The sequence below is a fragment of the Tachypleus tridentatus genome, chromosome 4, assembly GCF_004210375.1.
Source record: "Tachypleus tridentatus isolate NWPU-2018 chromosome 4, ASM421037v1, whole genome shotgun sequence".
Lineage (NCBI taxonomy): Eukaryota > Metazoa > Arthropoda > Merostomata > Xiphosura > Limulidae > Tachypleus > Tachypleus tridentatus.
In genome coordinates this window covers 24842611-24863095 of record NC_134828.1, presented here as the reverse complement: position 1 = coordinate 24863095, position 20485 = coordinate 24842611, and the positions used below count along the sequence as shown (strand labels likewise).

The 20485-nt window shown below is 30.8% G+C and overlaps 1 protein-coding gene across 8 annotated transcripts in view; it reads left to right on the top strand.

Annotated features, from left to right (window-relative positions):
• LOC143248696 (uncharacterized) overlaps positions 1 to 20229 on the top strand; it is a 37084-nt gene extending 16855 nt beyond the window's left edge. For 4 of the 8 annotated variants that reach the window (XM_076497327.1, XM_076497331.1, XM_076497332.1 and 1 more), the window contains 7 exons: positions 3483 to 3732; positions 7746 to 7803; positions 8669 to 8777; positions 13302 to 13441; positions 15278 to 15392; positions 17276 to 17412; positions 19350 to 20229. In XM_076497327.1, coding sequence (XP_076353442.1) covers positions 3483 to 3732; positions 7746 to 7803; positions 8669 to 8777; positions 13302 to 13441; positions 15278 to 15392; positions 17276 to 17412; positions 19350 to 19649 — 1109 coding nt within the window. In that variant the 3' untranslated portion in view covers positions 19650 to 20229. The remainder of the gene's footprint in view (positions 1 to 3482; positions 3733 to 7745; positions 7804 to 8668; positions 8778 to 13301; positions 13442 to 15277; positions 15393 to 17275; positions 17413 to 19349) is intronic. The other 4 variants (XM_076497328.1, XM_076497334.1, XM_076497335.1 and 1 more) reach the window with 1 other exon arrangement.
• Positions 20230 to 20485: the final 256 nt, after the last annotated feature.

Below are 20485 nucleotides of genomic sequence, written 5' to 3'. Positions count from 1 at the left end.
TCTAAAAGTGTATAAATCAGTGCACCAAGAGACAGTAATAGAATATTGTTCGGTCACTGCAGTCAGTGTATTTATAAGCCTTGGAAGTAATAATTATGATTAACACTTAATAATTCTTCAGAAAACTACAGAATTTTACCAGGAACATTTATAGATTTAGAACATTACAAACTCTGGAACTTCAGGGAACCAACTTCAGACATTAGTTTTTCTTTGAAGCCATCACATAATTTTATTTAAAAAGAACTTGCATGTGGTGAATAGAGCTAATTAACATTCTTGTCAAATGAGGTGTACCTGTGTATCAACACAAGTAATTTGTACCTCATGTACCTCGACCATTGAATAAATATTTAGTTCCAGACCTGATAGAAGACTGAATATTGTTTGTGAATTTGTACAATTTTTTGTATATAAATAATTATTTGTAATAACAGTTCTTATAAATTGTATTGTTTGTATATTAAATTATATTTGTGTTAAAAAAAGAAAAATGTGTGTATGTTTATTGTTGACAAGTATCATAAATTTGATACATAAATATTTAATTAACTTTTAAACTATTTGAAATCTTAACATACAGTGTACCTAATAATAAGTTGGAAATTCGTCTGGGATAAATTATAACGTAACATTTCTTAATATTTACTTTTTAATTAAGATAACGTATGATACTAAAATTTGAAATATAATACACAGTTTGATATTAAACTTGACAAATTCCTAAAATAATAGTTCAATAAAATTTTAAATGCAAGTTAATAAATGCAATGACATGGTCTTTGACCCATGACCTGTGTGGAGAGGGTTAATATGTTAATAAAGATTAATATAAAATGCTTCAAACACACCTTTTAAAATATGAATGTAATATTTAATTTATGATTTATAGTGAAATAAAAGTTACTACATAACCAAGTTACTTGCTATGTCATTATATCCGATCCACGCTATCCTTACCCTAAAATGTAGTTTTCACATCCATACTCCAGAAGGTTTACTTTTGTCATGAGCTAGGCCAGTTCATTGAAAGAAATGGTGCAATCAAAAATCATCTCAGTTATTAAGTATAGCATAAAGAAGAAATAATGTTTACCTTATTTTATTCATCACACTTTGTCTTGTACTAATTTATATACCTGTTAAAAAACTGACGTTCTGGCAGTTCTTTCATCTGAAGGAAGAAGTACAAAACTTGCATTCAGAATGGCCTCAACTTTTAAAATTTGCAAGTTTTTGTAAACAGAAAATTAACTCTCAAAGTTCTTTACCCAAAAAAGAACAAACAAACAAAAAATCAACCCTTTACGTAAATCTGTGAAGTAACAAAATTAAAGATGTGGAAATAATTCATTGACAAATATAGGTAAGCCTATCAGAATTATAAAAAATGAGGTAAGAAATTTTTTAACAGAAATCAAATAAACATTATGCAAAACACAAGAAAAAACAATCAATAATTAATGCTAAATAGAACATGACAATATAAAAAAATCTTTATATTTTAAGCATGAACAGAAAATAGTGTTAACACTAATAAAATCTTTAACAATGACAATTTACAGTGAATTATAAATATGATGATAATGCTTCAAAAATGAAAATAAGTTGTTACTATATGCAACGTATGTGCAACACAATTGACAAAGAAAAGAATGAAACAAACTACATTATTCATTAAACTCACAAAAGGTAAAATAATAAAAGTGTAGTCACTATTGTTAGAAACCAGAGCCCTTTAGTAGAGCCCTGACAGCATGTCATCCAATGCAATTGTTGATTTAGGGATAGCCATTGTCATGTTGCACATGGTTTTTTTTTTTTAGATTTTATGATACCAAAAATAGTGCACCTCTTTGTCCAAGTGTGAAGAGGATCCCAATGATTTGTGACATAATCCTCTTGTACATAAAGTGCCCAGGCCTCTGTCCATCTGGATGCTTGCTCTTGGCTTTGGAAATTTTAGGCCAGTACTTGCTGAAGTGAAGGTTTCTGTGTTTTTTGTTTTTTTTCCCCCATTTCTATTGAGTGTTTAATGGGCAACTAATTTTTCTGGTTGTGGAGTTTGGTTATGAAGCATGTCTACCAAAGGAAGAAATGCATTTGGTAATGATTCCGTCTCTCTGCCTGAAACGCATTGATGGAACACCTCAGGATCATGAACAGAGTTCTCATAGGTTCAGCTGACTCTTGTTTAAATGGGGATGGTGCTGGTGGGAAGTAGCATGCACCATCTGTCTGATACCTGGTGGTCTGGATTGATGGGCCTTCCTGGAAACTTTAAGGTAATTCATCCATGTCTTCAATCTTGCTTGTGCAGTGAGTCATTGTGAAAGCAGAACAATGTCTGTTTAAAAGAGTGGATGTTAAGCAACAGAAATGTTGATGCCATTTTTCCAATCTTCCTGGTCACATTACATATACTTCTTTCATATTTTATAGTCCCACACTCTTTAACCATTTCAGACCTAAATAAGAAAGACAACTATTTAAAAGTACTCAAGTTTCATGGGTCTTTTGTAATCTATTTCACTTTTTTTTTTGGTGTTAATTTGTGATAATTTTCTAATCTTGATTACTTTTGTAGCACATTTACAACACTGTACAATGTAACTAATTAATAGTTTCAGAACAAACTCATCTGTTGATGAATGTGATTTGAATACACTTCACCAGATATCACTTTAGTGGGCTGATATTGCACAGTGTTACTACTGTCAGTAAAATGGATATTATTGAAAGAAAATTTTATTTTGGACCCAGCATGACCAAGTGGTTAAGGTGCTCGCTCGTAATCTGAGGGTTGTGGGTTCGAATCCCCATTGCTCTAAACGTGCTAACTTTTTTACCAATGAATAGTGGGATTGACTGACACATTATAACACCCCCACAGCTGAAAAAGTTGCATTTAATTCTAGTAGTATTGCAATGTGAAATCTCAATGCCTCCTCAACAAACAAAGTTTGTTTAATGTAATGCAATACAAAGGTTTAATTTGTTAGTAATATAAATTAATTTTTACCTTCGCTATATATGTAGATTATGATCAAGTTTGTCATAAATAAACAAATACATCAACTGTCTGATGAAACCTGAACATTCAAAGAAATGATTAAATAACTCCTGTAACAAGCGAAGTCCTGGTAAAAATCACATAACCAAAATATTGACCTTAATTTATGATGCTAGAAATTTTGGTGTAAATGAAATAAAACCCTATATCCTGAGTAATTTCGAAAGGTGGACCTTTCTTCTTCAGGGACAAACTGGGAGTCCACTTAATTTGATTATTGTTTCAATTACAGGAAATTTCTTAACCTTATATTTTTTGAATTCTCAAGATTTGTCATTTTGTTTGTTGAAACTTGTCTTTTTCATCGTAAATGTATTTACAGGTATTTTACATTTATATAGTGTTAAATTGTAAAAGAATATTCTAATTTCAGCATTTAACAAATCAGTTACATCATTATTGTTTTTAGATTCCCCAAGTTTGACATTTGCAAGCCATAAACAAGAAGATAAAGAAAACAAAAGTGTTTCGGACAACTTGGAACAGTTTGGAGACAGTGACTCGGCACACTTAAGTAGTAACAGTAGCAATGGGACAAAGAAACAAGTGACATCTTCCATTTCCAGGTCTCCTGAGACTTTGAGGTCAAGTGAGGACTCTCCCTTTAAATCCTTGTTTAAATCAGATTGTAATAAATCACCAGTGTCTTCAGAATCAAAGTAAGTTTTAGATCACTTCAGGTTTTATGTTAATAGAGGAAAGTGTATTATGTAATAAATCCACCATCTACTGTATCTGTATATACATGTTTTATACCTACCCTGTTATTAAGGAAAGGTAGAAAACTTTACACAGGCACCTTAGAATATTGTCTTAAGTGCTTACTGGTAGAATGTGCATTAAAGTTGATATTGCTTGGATTACCAAGTTTGTCTTGTTCATTAATCTTGACCGTAAAATGACCCAGGTGTTTTAGTAAAAAGTGTAATAAATATACAGGGTGGCTAGCAAGTCCCTACTCATCCATATATCTTATGTATCCAGTGTATCTGTGTGCTGTCCCTCATTCTCGCTGTATAATATTATGCGACACTATGTTCTGTGAGACATTTTCCTCAACATGGCAGGGGTTGTTGTTTCAAATGCTGCAGTAACAGCTGCCTTCAACTCATCATTAGTATTGTAATGTTTAGACACAACATATTGATGGGGAGAGACTTATGGGCCACCCTGTATAAAAAAAAAAAAATTTAGACTTGAACATTTTGATTTCACTACAGAGATTAGTTTATCTTTTGGTGGTTTTATTCATTAGCAATTACAAACACGTTCTAGAAGTACAATTCTTGAATAATTGTTTGTGATTTTATTATGATATAAAACTATTTTTATTCATAACTAAACAGAAATGTAAGAAGGCTTTTCTTTAAAGTTTCTTTCCTTAAGCTGTTACACAGAGTAGTTGGGATGACCTCATAATTTTTCTCATTAAATTTTTCTGTAAGAGAACTGTTGCATGTTTAAATCTTTTTTTTTTAAGTTTTCATAAACTGTTCTTAGATATTCATATTGTAAGCATGTTTATAAATCAGATAGGACATTCTCTCTCTCTTTTTTTTTTTTTTTTTTGTAACTCAGTTAAATCTTTTGATGGGGCTCCCATGGGTCTTGGTAACCAGGAAATTCAGTGAATTTTGTATTTTGTGTTCTTGGTCTAGAAAACATTAATGAATTTCATGTGATTCAGCAATATTGCTGAAGTGACCAAAAAAAAGTAAATTTTCATTAACCCTCTTTTTACAGATATCTTTTTTTTGCACATATCACAAAGTTTTAGTGAATTACATTCAAAATGTAATTCAACTACTTTTTTTCATGGTATACCAATAAATATAGCATAAAAATGTAGCTGATGATCCATATTTCACTGGTATCTAAGTTTAAGCTTTACTTTTGTAAGGCAGTGTTTAGATATAATCTAAAATTCCCTTAGTTTAGAAATTGTGATATTTGTTCTTCAGACATCCTTTCTTCTCTCCTCCAAGAAGTAGAAAATTTAATGTAAATTACTTATTATAATATCATCATCATTCGGTAAAGCATAATTTTCATAGCCTTCAATCTAATTTGATTATATAGCTATGAAATAAACAATCAGACCCCTCTTGCCACACCCGCATGTCACATTCTCTCTTTTATAAATTGCTAGTGGTTTTCTCCAAAATTTAAGACTGTATTATTTGTAACCAGTATAAGCTGTGTGTTATGTTATATGTAAAGTGATTTGCCAATCTCTCTTTCAGTTCAAGCTTGGTTCTCACAGGAAACACATTGATGAGCTTAGATAAGGTTTTAATGGCCCTTGCTTCATAGTTTGAAAGCCTGATATATTGTTATAGTTACAGAATATTTACATGTTATTAATCTGTGTTTTGTGGTACATTATTTAATTAAATAAAAAATATTTAATGTGGTTCTATCATTAGTATAAAAAGTAAGGTTAAGTTTCATTAACAAGTCGACAGCAAAAAAGGAAGATAAAAAAGAGGATCCAGGTAAGAACTTTTCATCACAATTTTCATGTGTGTTCTTTTATTGTTATAGTAACTCAAATATAAAAGAAGGAACTTTTCATGTTAAGGTTAGATTAGGTGAAATAAATAATAAAATAATAAACGTTTTCATGAGATCAACTTTCAAGTAGCTCATACATAATATAATGTGATAGCATGATGGGATCTGCACATTCACTAAGTCATTTACAACTTATAATGTCACAATTAGTAACTGATCAAGGTTTAAAGGGGAGTAAAACAATAAGACTTAAGTATTGGTAGATATTATGAGTGTTAAACAAGTTTAGTTTCATGTAGAATTTGAGATGAAGAAAAGTATTTTTAGTTTTAATGTAGAAATTACTTAGCACCTTGACTAGTATATAGAATTACTCTGTATATTCACAGCCAATTCTACAGTAAAAATATCTCATTAGAAAGTTTGAATTTTTAGTGTACCAATGTTTGTAAGGATACACAAAGTAGATTAAAAGTTATAGTATTAGGACTATGATGTGAACAAAATGGTTACAAGGTTGGTTGAATTGACCGACCTTGTAGTGGTAAAGTTGAAACCAAAAATTCGCATACAAGTTAATTGTGACACGTACATAAATAGTTTTTCTATATCAGGCCATTTTGTCTATCAGTAAGTGTCATGGAGTATGAAGGCATTATTTATATATTACATAAACAATGGCTATGTTTTTACTTAATCTCTTGGTCACAGCAGCCATTTTTAAACCCCTTCTGTGATTGAGTTACATTCTGAATTTAATTAAAACCACTTTAATAGTAATGTATTTTAATGAAATTACTATTATCAAGTGTAACTTAAATTTTTATATTATTTAAATTTTATTCATTTATTTTAATAGGAAAGATTTAAAACAGCAATTGAAACTGTAGGTTTTGTTGCCACATGATCCACTTGTGATTACAGGTCTAAACTTTAAGCTATTATATATGAAACTGTGAATAGCTCTAAACTACTCCTCACTACAACACTATACAATGATAAACAAAGACCTTTTGATAACATCATTACTGTTTGTACTGGGAAATTGGTGTATATTTATTTACTCCCATAGCAACAAATGCATGCTAACAATCACATGAAATCAAAAGTACTTGACAGTATTGCCTGAACTATTTTAGTTGTCTCAGTTTGCATTTAATAGGCTTAAAACTAAGATAAATCACTGTGACTATTATTTCTTCTTAAATGTGTGTTATTAAAATTAATTAGAAATAAAACAACAATTAGAAAGCTTTGATGTTTTTTACTTACCTTTGAAACAGCATTATCAGATCGCAATGTGCCTTTACTAAGAAATAAAATCCTACAGGTACAGCAGAATTTTTACATTTAACAATGTAACAAACATTTATATGATTGATTATTCAGTTGTAGGTTAAAGGTTTGAGTTGACAAAGTTACATAAATATAGTTGTGCATCTAGATTATCTAAGTTAGCAATTTTACTGACATTGTGTGGACACATTTGTTTAATCATCAGAGTTTAAATTCTTTTATGTTATTTGGATTATTTCATGTCACAGGCTAAGTGCAGTTTGTTTTCATTGTTACAAAGAATTGAATTTATATGGAAAGAACCAATTATACTTAAGAATTGCAGAGAATACTAACAATGGAAAGAATGACCCAAAAACTTGGTTATTTTGGAATAATATTTTCTTCATCAGGGACCCAATCTCGGAAATTGCTTGAGCTTTTGGTATGTTTTTGTACTTACATAATCACCTTGTGGTAATGATTTCTCATATCTTTTTATTTCAAAATGAGAGGTCTCTCGATGGTTGAATATTAAGCTTGAGTTTTCATAAGACTAATATTTAGGGTTTGATCCCTGTAGTGAGCACATTAGTGAATCAGAGAAGTGCATCAAAACCACAGACTTTATGAAAGATGATGCTGAATGGATCTTAGGATTTAACTTAAAGTTACAAGCATGTTTTTATCGAAAGGAAATGACAGTGAATGGTTTTGAAAGATAAAGTTGGTAAAGAAGCTGAGAACCTTATAAACGTTTGCTGTAGAAATGTGTTGCAAAGTTTGTGGTTTTCTTATTAATAAAGTATAGGTATTTTTATATAGAATTTCTTATACTTTAAATATTTTTTGTATACAATTTTGCTTCTTGTTTTTTTTTCAGAGCTACTGCAGCACCTACGAACTTTGTGTTTGGACAAAACCTCCATGAACGAGTGGTGGTCAGTATATTTTTTAATAAAATTATTTTTACTAATATTTATGTAGAAAGTGGCTCATGCTGCAGAAAGAAAACTTCCAAACATTGGATAGCATTGTTGGTTAAAATTCAACCTACAGGAAAAGGCTATACCCTAGTAGAACTGGTTCAGTCTTTTTATTTTAGTACAATAATGTAAGAGTATGTACCACACTCTTTTTCAAAACTGTATTTGTAGGAAGAGAGCTTAGAAGAAATTAAAGAGAGGTAAAAGGCAATCCTCTTCTTTACATCTGTAAGAAAAATGATGATGAAATGATGGATACAGTTTAACCATCAATGGTTTGTTCAGTGTTTTGATTACCTGTCTCTGCCACAGTCAACCCTCAGAAATTGTTTTTTAGACATTTTTTTGACTTATTTGGTTGATAAAAATAATAATAATATTGAGGGTAAAGTTTTTGTTTTTTTAATATCATAGAAAAGCTGAAAAGAATGTATAAATATTATAATTTTTTTCAAATCAGAGTTGGTTGAGTAACTTGAAAGTAGAATTTTCCTGTTTTTTTTCTTCTTATCTGAAAGGCCTACAAATATAATAAATTAATCATTTACTGCACAACACATAGCAAGAGAAAGTTGGAACACAGTTTTGATGCTGTAAGTAAGATATGTAGTTTTCCAGAAATTTTGGTTGAAATGGAGATTTTTATTAATACACTGAAACTTATACACAGTCTTTCTGCATTCAAAGAAACTATTTCAATTTGATAATTATTCAAATGTTGTTTTTTCTGAAATTTCAAGTACATCATCATAATATTTAAATTCACCACAAGACAACTCTCTTTACTGATAACATTTCTGTTTGAAACTAAATTATTCAGACTTATGAAGATCCAGGAAGTGATTCCTCATCAAGTATTTCCAATCAACTAACATTTCAGGCTTTTCAGAAGAGCTCCTCGGAAGATGAAAGTAAAGATGAGTGTTCAGGTAGGGATGTACATAAAAATTGTATTGGTTTTATAATCAAATTATGACCTGTTTTCACTGAACTGAACGTTATCTTTATTGTGTAATGTCTCAAAATGGTATTTTGGTTATCTGGTTATAAAACTAAGTGTAGTGTGATATAAATGTATGCTGCCTCACACTTAAATCTTGGATAACAGTTGACTTATGTTATTAAACCTCTTTGATTCTTTATATTCGGTTAATATACTTCATTCCCAGCCCACTTATTACTATTATAAAAGCTTTCTTTATGCTACTGCTAGTCACGTGTTTCTCCCTCAAAATCATTATTGGCAAGTAGTAGCCTTTTTACAGGTCAAAGGGGAAGCATATTTTCACCTTTAAACTTTTTTTTTTTCTTCTTAAGGCAGTAACTTGTATGGTTTAGTCCACTGTTGATTTTTTAACTCTACAGAATGCAACAAATATGTACTACTATTTTTTGGACTTCAAGCACATCATCCATAGCAGATGTTTTCAGCACTAAGGAGTTATTGTGAGACAAATAGTGTGTTAAGCAAATTACCATTTTCATTTGAATCAAAGAAATTTCTTTCATAAATTAACATAAGAAATAATGTTAACTGTGTTAATTTTGAACCATATCAGAAAAAATTATTTCAAGAAATATCATAACATCATACACATTGTGTATCTATGAATAATACATAATTTTGCATGTGATTTGGAAGTATTGTGTTTCCTTAGTGTTACCTCACAATCAAAATATGGCCATACTTGTGGTTTCTCTGGCTTGCTACTCATTATAATAGAAAAGCTATAAAATACAGAGAAATTTACTTTCTATAATTCATTTAAATGCCCGAAATGGCCAGGTGGGTTAAGGCGTTTGACTCGTAATCTGAGGGTCGTGGGTTCCAATCCCCATCACATTAAACATGCTCGCCCTTTCACCTGTGGGGGGTGTTATAATGTTTCCATCAATCCCACTGTTTGTTGGTAAAAGAGTAGTTGGCAGTTGGTGGTGATGACTAGCTGCCTCCCCTCTAGTCTTACACTGCTAAATTAGGGATGGTCAGCACGGATAGCCCTTGTGTAGCTGTAACATCATAAGTAGTAGAAATCGTTTTCAATACATTTTTTATTTACTGTACTATGTTTTAAGAAAAATTGAGAAATTTGATAATTATTTTGTAAATAGTAATAATGTAAACATTCATAATGTATGGTAACATAAATTTGTGTTTTACAACATACTGGTATGTTAATACTAAGACTAAAGAGAGTTAGATATTTGTACTTTGAGAAGGTCTGGTTTTATGACATTCAATATGGCAACATGAGCTGAACGTGTGTGCCATGCAACTTACATGTGTGGTGGGATTATTAGTTAGACATGATTCAAAAGTCAAGAAAACACGAATGTTAATAAATATAAATAGATGTATACCGTGTTTATGTTTTCTCATAACAAAACCAACTTGAGATATCTGCTGTGTCTACCAAGGGGAATCAAATTTCTGTGGTAAATCTGAAGACTCACTACTATTCCACCAGAGGACAGATGCACACTGTTCCAAGCTTTAAATTGTTTAGAATAAACATTTGTGGTTTCTTGTTACAATTTACAATCACTGTACAACAAAAGAAGGGGTAATTTATATTTATATCATAATTTTTTACTGTGGTTACAAGGTCGCTCAAATCGACCAACCCCATATAGAGTCAATATGGGGAAAATAACAAATAAAATATATAATAATATTGAGGTATTTTTAATCTTAAAATCAAAAGTACTTTGCATGTTGGATAGAAAAAAGAAATATTCCTGAGCAAATCTTAACACTTAATTAAAAACCTGTTTCGTCATGTAATGTACTCGTGCTTTGCAGATTTCAGTAAACATTACAAGACTTTCATACAATTTGTACATAAAACTTTGAACTTCTGCTGTTTTGGACATTGCTGTTTTATTTGCTAGAATTACAGAGTAACTGAGGTGTTGAACTGAAATAAAAGTTATATCCATTTTTTACTGTTTAGTATAGTTTCTTTTTGATCTTTATTATTTAATTCAAACATGTAGAATCTGATTGAGATAGAATTATCAGTTTCATTTGAATATGTTTTAAGACAAAGAGAGAGTTGGACCTTATTTATCCTATAGTATTTTAAAGCCATTTAACATCCAGGAGGCAGTTCCTGGATCTCCCAACCACTCATCTACTGTTTTCTTTTCTTGTTTAGATGTGGCTAATTTTGTAATCACTGTACATCCTGATGGCTCGATAATTCAGTTAAATGCTTATAATTATGTTCATTAGTCTAAACAGATATTTATCTGTAAGCTCATTCATTGAAATTATTAGTGTTAAGGTTGTTGTAAAATATTTAGTTTATTTATTAATTGTAATTTTAATTCATGTAATTGTTTATACAATTAAAGTACATTTATTTAAATATTATTTCATCCATTTAGTTACTTAACCAGCAAGTGTCTCATAACTTGATTATTGCATTCACACCATAACTTGTCTGTAAGTCATACCATTATTTTACCATCATGTACACACCATAACTTGATCATCATTTCTTGTTATGACCTGCTTGTTAAAAAGCATCATAACCAGGTTTTTTGATTGCCATTTGATATGATATATTAGTTAACAGATTTAAATTGGAATAGTGTTCAGAGTAGAAACCAAACAAAAGTATAGTTTGGTCTTGGTGTATTCTTTAATTTTCAATATAATTTTAATTTGATGTATGAGTTATGAGTAATCTTGGCTGATTTTGAAAGAAATGTACTGTATAAACTCTCAGATTTTAAATGCTACTTTCAGCTGTAGCTATTTGTCACAAGTCTTGAGTTTGTTACTCAAATTTGCTTGTACTTGACTCTTCGCTTTACCTGTTATAAACTTTATCTTTGGTTTGCTTCTTATTAGTTGTCAATGATATTGGTTATATTATCAAGGTTTGGTCAGGTTTTCTTGAGGGTTGATAAACACCAAAAATTTTTAATGTTTGAGTTTCACTTAGGCATATTAAAATTCTCTGAATTTCTCTATGGCTGTCTCTTGAGGAATGAATATCTATTATTTTAAAAAAAGCTTTTAATAAAAAATGGTTGAACCAACTACAATGATAAGGGATCATTATGAAACACAATGATGGCCATAAGAAACCTCCCATCCAAAACCACTTTTAATACTAATCATGGATACTTCAGAGTATTTGCTGCCTGCATCATTATATGTGTGTTTATGGAGTAAACACTATTTTTATCTCAGTAAGTAGGTAAGTGACTTTTCCAGACAAGCATACAGAAAAAATGATGGACTTTATTGCTTACTTTCACAGAAATGCTGTTTGGGATCCAAGTTATTTCTTTCACGTACCAAAAAGGATTGTAGTGTGTGTGCAAGTTTATTAAATTAGATTTAAGGGTAGGTTGGTCAAAATTCTGAGTATTAAATCAAACTTGGTACATGTATTGTTGCTGCACAGTAAGATAGCTAATAAAAAAAAGAAAAAAACAAGTATAATACAAACATTTTGAAATTTTATAAAGACAACCAATGATTGATATAAATGTAACTTAGCTGGCTATAATAGTATAGAATGCTTTAATGGTACAAAATAGTATTGAAATAAGAAAGTTGAAACTACAAAACTTTAGTTGCATAAGTTGAAAAATTTTATCCCTAATTTGGTAAATCACTGTAGCTATGTTAGTATAAGCCAGAGGAAGTTAATATTTTTTAAAACTCAAAGTAGCTTAGTTTTTGTAGTTTTGACTTTATTGTTTCGATACTTTTTGTAGCATTAAAACTTTCGACTTCACTATAATTAGGGTATGTATGTAGGAATTCCTAGTTTTCTCTGTAACATTTATAATGTTTTACCATACTCATAGTTATAAGATTGAGCACAATGTTCGTGTACACTTCTGTATATTTTCTCTGTGGTCTGTTGTGTTACTGTTTGCAGTGAAACCACACATGCAAGACCAACCTTGTTGATTACTAGAATGATATATCTTATTTTGATCAGGTAGATTCCTATAATAGAAAGAAAAATACAGAAAACAATTTTAACATGTAGCAGTGTTAAATATATTTTAAGTTTAGCTACTTTATGTATATTAACATCTTTTGTCTACTTTACCAAACTGTCCTGCTGGGCAGAGTCCCTTTTATGTCACTATGTAATTTTCTATTAGTTCTGTATTAATGTGCTAAGGTTTAAATTTTCTTTGTTTTTTATTATTTATCAGACATTTTCTGATATTAGTTAATAAATACAATGGCTGCTATTTCTGACTGACGGAGTTAAACTTTGTTTCTCATGTTTGTGTATAATACCATATGGCACATACAAAGAAAGATCATGTCATTACTAATTATTATCTGAAAGATGTTCAGCGTTACTTAAAGTGTCTGTGATTGGTAGTCACCTCCATCGTGTGCATCAACCCGTTGGACTTGTTTTGTTATGTCTTATGTGATTAATTAATTATTTGTTTTGTAAATAAATCAGTAAGACAATATGTGGTGGTAGGGAAATTGGTCAAGAGTCTGACAGAATCGGCGAAGGAGTATCAAGCTAAACAAATTAAAAGGAAATATGAAGAGGTTACTGTGGTAACGGGAGAAGAAGAGGAGTCTAATGTTTTACAGGTGAGATAAAGGTTTTGTTATTCACATGTGAGACTAACCAGTATAGACACAAAGGTGGATAGAGGAACTCATTCCATTAATAACTTTTCACTGTTTCCACATGCAGTTTTCGAGCAAAACGGAGAAATTACCTTTCACGTACTTAAATGTATTTCGGAGTTAAAATAGTGCTGATTTAGTTATCCATCTTGTAAGTAATACACTTTTTAAACCATATCCATTTTTATCACTGATCTTCATACAAACCTACATGTACAGACATACTAAATATTCTTCATCCAAATTAAAATATTTTTATGCAATATTGCTAAGTGGTGACTCATAAAACTTCACATTTTTAAAAATTAGCCATACTGTGTACCTATTGATTCATAGCTTCATAAACTGGAAGTATACGTACAATGGTTGGAAAAAACTCGAAATAAATATACAATAGTTAAAACAGGAACTGAAACTTTCTTTTATATATCTTTTGAAAGTAATTGTGAAGAAGTACATGTGCTTGGAATGTTGCTGTTGTAAGCTAATTAGTTAAAAAGATTTTATTAATAAAAAAGTACCTACTCGAAGAATTTATGAAAAGGATGAACTTGGCATCCTTACATCACTTTCACAAAGTCTTCCATGTGTCTGGTATTTGTATCTCCTTGAAAGTTATATTTCTACATTAATCAATAAATAAACTTAATATTTCAAAGTCTAAGTTCGGGGCTATACAACGTGAAGAACTGAAGAGTGGCCTAATGACATTTTTAAACACTTTACCTATCTGGCATATACGCTTTTCTTATAGTGACTACAAAGCATGTTAACATTAACATTATTTTTAGTTTCTACATTAAAGTTAACATGTTGTAGTAGCATAAACATTTAACATTTCTAGATATCTTCATAAGGCATAGAAGTAAAAATCATAATAGTTTAAACTTAAGATACTAAAAGGAAAAAAATATGGAGAAACTTAAAGTACTGTTATAGTTGAAAATGTTTATTAACTGTGTTAAAATTGTTATTATCTAATCCACTTTACTCTTACCACTTAATATATTCAAGTCCCTGGTTTCTTGTTCTTTCCTGGGAAGTAGCTTGCAGTGATTTTTTTACCATTACAAATTTATACATGAGTGGATATTATAGATGTTTAGACAGCTCACTTTTAAGGAGTTCTCAGTTATTGAATTTGATTGTTTTAGTTACTGCAGATAGTATTTGGTCTGCCATTTGTTAATTGTGCTGACACCTAGTAAGTTGTAATAGGTCCTCAAACACCTATACTATATAGCTAAAATTTGGGGATTTTGTTTGTGTTCTATGCTATTTATTCTGTTAGCCAAAATAATTTTTCTTATTAAGTGTTTTCCTCTTTTTGGAACTGAGAAATTATAGCGAATAACAAGTAGGTTTTATGAGGAAAAAAAAGTAGTTTTATATATGTTTATCTCAAAGAGAATTTTGTTAGCCAGGAATAAATAACATTATTTAAAATTTCCCTACTTTAGGTGTTGTACTGCAGATTACAAAGTTCAAGATATCACATTCATTAGTGAGTACTTTATATGTTACAATCAGTCCTTTTTTTTTAATTCAAGAAACCAAAGAAAGCCCTCTTCATAGTGGATGTTTGCCTTCTTTCTGTTCATTAGTGCCTAAAACTGTGGCTATATTTCAGATTTAAAGGTCTCTGACCTGGCCACTTTAGCTCGTGTGGATTAGGTGCCATTCAGCTTGAAAGTAGCAATACAGCCATTGAGTTAGGGTTAACAAATACCTCACCCAGTTCAAATACTCTAAGAGCAGCTTGAAAGATGCTCATTGGTTTACAAATTTTTGTTTCAGATCAACTGTAAACTTTTTGCGTTTGAAAAAAACAATGGGACTTGGGTGGAAAAAGGCCGTGGAATACTGAGGTTGAATGATCGAGAGGTTGACGGTGTGCTGCAGTCACGACTGGGTAAGATGATCGTCAGTTTCTAATGCACACAGTTTAAAGGCCTACATTTTTTAGTAAACATAAAATGTCACTATTTATTGTAACAGTTTCCATGTTTTACTGTCTAAGTAGTATGTTGTTTAAGATTCTGTCTCTCTTAGCTGAGTTTGAAAAAGATAAAAATAAATAGTGAATGTAACTAATCATAGGTAAATTCTAGCCTGAATGTTTAATAGTATTCCATTAAATAGTGTTGCTGGCTACATATAAATGGTTTGTATATGAGTTTCATAGATTTAAGACACTGATTTTGTTTTCTTTTAATCAAACAGTGATTTTATATCATTATATATTTCCTGTATTTTTCATCTTTCTATCCCCAAGAATTGAATTGTTTCTGTTACATCTGTTGTGATATGAGATTATTAGATAGGAAACAACTAGTGTGACTGTGGGTGTGAAAATGTTAGGTATGCCTTTAGAACTTTACTATTTTATAGAAGCATGTTAAAGAAGAATATTGTGAGATATATCCAGTAATTTTCTAACTTTATAAATATTCTATACCTTTAGTTTCATTCTGAATGTATTTACTGAGAAAGTAATTTTATTACAATTTACTATAAAAACTTGTGTACGTGTGCACCAGTGATACAAACATTGTATCTGTTTTGAAAACTAATCTTACTTACTATAAAAACTCTAAATTGTAATGTAATATTCTGTACCATTGTCACTTGAATGCCCTGTGGCCTCATCAGCCACAAAAAGAATCCCTCTTGATACCAGAAGATATCTCTTCAGGTCCGTTGAGTACATGTTGTGATTGAAAGTTTAAAGTGTTTTTGTAAAGGAATTAAACAGTTTAGATGTGTAGTAAGAAAACAAACCTGTTTCTAGTATAAAAATCACACTATTGAACTAAACTATTGTGTCTGAGGTTATGCTGTCTCATCTTCAGTGTAGGCCCAAGAACTTAAATGAACTTCAGCTACTGGTTGAATGAAAAGTAACCAGAGTTTTGACTTCGACACTGAAACATTTCTTTGAACCTCAGTGTATAATTTGAAACATCCCGTTTTCTTTTAACAAGAAGTTGAAGTCTGTTAAAGTTTTCAAGTGAAGCCTACTCTCTCTAACCTGTCAAAAGTTCTACTGAAACAGTAGTCCATGTTTGTACCTGGTAATATTGGTTGGTAACAAGATAAATTCTGATTTGGAAATGTACTGAACGATGTTTCACTGGATTAGAGAAAACTCAGTTGAAAATATATTTGTGCATGTATACATACTGAACAGTTTCTATGAATGTTATACATTGATATATAAAGAGACAACAGAGGATAAGTTTAGTGATTGGAGTCGTATACACCCATTGTTCCATTAATTAATATTGTTATTGGTGTTCATGGGGTGAAGAATATTTTAGAAGCCTTCGTGTGTCCAGTACTGCCACTCATAGTCTTAAAGAGAAAGAAAGAAATCTGTAGTACATTTTGCTTTATGATATGTCAGGTGTATTTATCAATGCTAGGTAAAAGAAATGAAGCTAAAGATGTATTGTAATATTACACTTTAAACAAAAAGTTACCTGATTTCCATGGATATATGTGTGTGATGATAATAAAATAAGTGTAATATGTTCTAATATTTTATATGTAAAATAAAAATATAACTGAGGTTGGTGTATTATTTTTATTTAATCTGATAAAGGATTTAAGTTAGAATTTCCACTATTGTTCATGTGATTAAGGAAAATTCGCACTATGCACTTGCCTCAAATGTTTTGTTTTCCTTTGAAACACAAACATTAGCTGATTAATTTTTATACCATGTTACTTTGTGCAGTCCATCTGTTATTGTGTGAATTTTTGTCTTTGTAACCCTCTGACATTATTTTCTAGTCATGAGAACTCAGGGTAGTTTACGACTAGTTCTCAACACCAAGGTGTGGGCAGGTATGTCCCTGGAACAAGCTAGCCATAAAACTGTACGTATCAGTGCAATTGACACGGATGGAGTGAAGGTTTACCTGATAATGGTAATAAAATGGACTTGTCATTATCTTAAATTTGGTTTTGGCTTAAATCACATCAATATTTATTGAAATATTTCTCACTTTATAAATGTGATGGAACAGCTCATAGTTTATATCTGTTAACAGATTTAAATCCAAACTAATGACAGTAGAAGGGAGAGCTGCAAGAGAAAATGTCACTAAGATACATATGACAGATACTGATTCACATGAGCTTATACGTGAAAAGCAGGAAGGTTTTTACTAGTTTTTAGATTTGGTAGCAAAAGTTTCAAAGTCACCTTTACAAGTAAAAAGTTGGTAAATTGTGGGGACATAATCCAAATTATTGCTGAATGATCAAGTGTTTTAGTTAATGTAATCTAAGTTTTCATAGAAACAAATTGTACAAGGATAAAGTATTAACAAATTCCTTCATCAGTTTTAATATTCCTGTAACTAAAACTTGGTTTCTTTAGTTTGTGCACTGAATATTGATTGTGTGTTATAATAAAGTGTTGTCTAAAGTGCTACATTTTGGTTTGGTGTTGATATCTATTTCAAATATGTGTGTGTATTTATTACTTTTTTGAATCCCTTTTGGCAGTAAAATTTTGACCAATAATTTATAGTGTGTCATTTGATGTCTTACATTTTCTCATATTTACGTATTTATAAAAATACATACATGAAACATTATGAAGTATAAAGGTTTTTGTTTTTATGAATATTAACTATTATTCAGCAGAGTAAACCTTGTTTAGAGAAGAAAACCAAAAGTGGCATTGCTCCCCCTGTACCCCTAATTCATTAGTTCTGCGATATAAGACTGCATTAGGAGTAAGTGAATAGTAGCTCTATCAGTCCTCATGTTCTGTTTAAACATGTTCTTACGGACTTCACAAAATTAAGAATGGTAACATGAAAACTTGCATTCCAAAATTTGACCATATCCATTCCATTTTATGATCTCACAGAAATCTCATTGCTGAATTCTATTGTCTTGGTGTTGTTGGCAGATCAGTAGCTGATTTTTAAATCAATTTTTGGAGAGGGATAAAAGTAATAGTGAAATTATTTTTTAATTAATAAAAAAAGTTATGAATGAATAATTCTGTATTATTATTTTGTCTGTAAACATACACATGTTCATGTGTAAGGCTCATCCCATAATGGTTACCTCAACATTAATGTTTCTGACAAAAGAATGCTAGCTAAATGTCAGTATACTTTTGTACTCTATAAATTAGCATCTTGCTGTAATGACAGCTTAACATTATTGTATTTCTTCACAAAATAAGTTTTAATGTTATAATAATTGCTGTGACATTTGTGCGTGGAAGCGAGCATATTACGAAATGAAAACTACAAAAGTGCACCAAAATTCAGACATTGAAACAACTGCTGTGATGGAATTATAACTATTTTTGAGTAACTTTGTGTCAGTGACCTCGTGATTCTTAGAAAGCTTGCATTTTTAGCTTTGGGTGATTATCCTGTTAATTCCTTAGGCTTAAAGGCCTTTCTGTCACTAAAAGAGTCAATGAAATTTCTTTAATTTTACTACTTTAGACAGAATGAGTGAAACTTGTTTAATTTTATTATCTTTGACACAAACAGCTTACAGTAGTAATAAAACATGTCTGTTTATAATTTTATTCCTTGCCTAGAGGGTTTCATCTTAAATGGAAAGTTAAATTATTTCTACAGTGCAAAATGTTTGTGTGCAGCAAATATCCTAAATTCAACTTGGTGATTTTTTTGTTATTGAAAATTATGACAGTAAACTGTAAATTAAAAAAAAATATTTTTTTTAAAGCTTCAATCATATTTTGTAACATTGTTAAGGTTAAGTTTGGGAAACTGTATGTTGCAGTGTATCAGATTTGCACATAGTGCAAGTAGTTTAATACTGTGTGTGGAGAGTAGAAAATAACACTACGTTTTATTACTAACTTTAGGCAAACCCTAAAGATTCAGAACAACTGTTCAGTGCTCTGGAGTGTCGAGTGGCTAATCTAAAATCACTTGATGATAACTGGAGCGATAGTAACCTAGCAACTCAAGCATCAGTTGGGTCTTTTGACGATGATGATACCACCACATCAGACTGTGAATCAGAAGTTAAGAGGCCTCGTCGTATGGAAGATGTTCAATCAGGAGAAGCCGACAGCACTACGGGAGTGACTCCACAGCTACGCCTACAGCACACACCTCCGCCAGAAACTGGCATTGACTCTAGCAGCAATGCAAGCCAGTAAAGGACTATCCCTTATAAATTTATGTACAAAATCTAACATTCAGTCTTAACTGTACTTCACTTGGCTTGTCATGGTTTTACTACTGACGTCTGATAAGTTGACTTTATGTTTGAGTTCTTGGCCAATATGTGTAGGTTTTTTGTTGTTTTTTTCTGACGGAAAGAATCATAAGAGGAAACTTAATAAAGAACAATCTAATAAGTTATGTAAAAAGTAAAAATAATGCAGAATAATAGGCCTGAACCAAGTGGTTGAATACAAATGTAAAAAACAACAATACGTATTATCAGAAAAGGGTTTTTTTCCTTCCTATTTGCTTTCCCTCATTATAAGCCTGAAAGAATATATCATTTAAATAGGCTTTTATCAGGTTATTCTGACAGTTAATTGTATTTTTTAAGTAGACTGCAAGTCGGTGAATATTTTCCTGCTTTGTTCGATAATTTTAATATCTGTCCAAATGTGGAAGTTTTGTAAAATATGAAATACACAACAAATTTGGAACTATGTGATGTGTTCTTTGTTGCCTTGTGTATACATAACCAGAAATCATTGTGAATAAAAACTTGTAGCAACCTTATTGTGACAGTTTTTGTTTTATGATTAGAAAAAAATTAAAGGCCTTGTGAAATAATTTCTGTTTAAATGGCAATTAGGATGCTCGACTCAGAACCTCATTGAAAATTCTCATCCTTTAAGCTGCAGGAGCATTATAATGTGACAATCAATTCCATTATTCATTGTTAAACCATAACGCAAGAGTTTGTCTGTGGGTAGAGTTGACAGTAGTCTGTTACTAAAAAATTAGGGTCAACTGGATCAATTAGTTTCTAGAA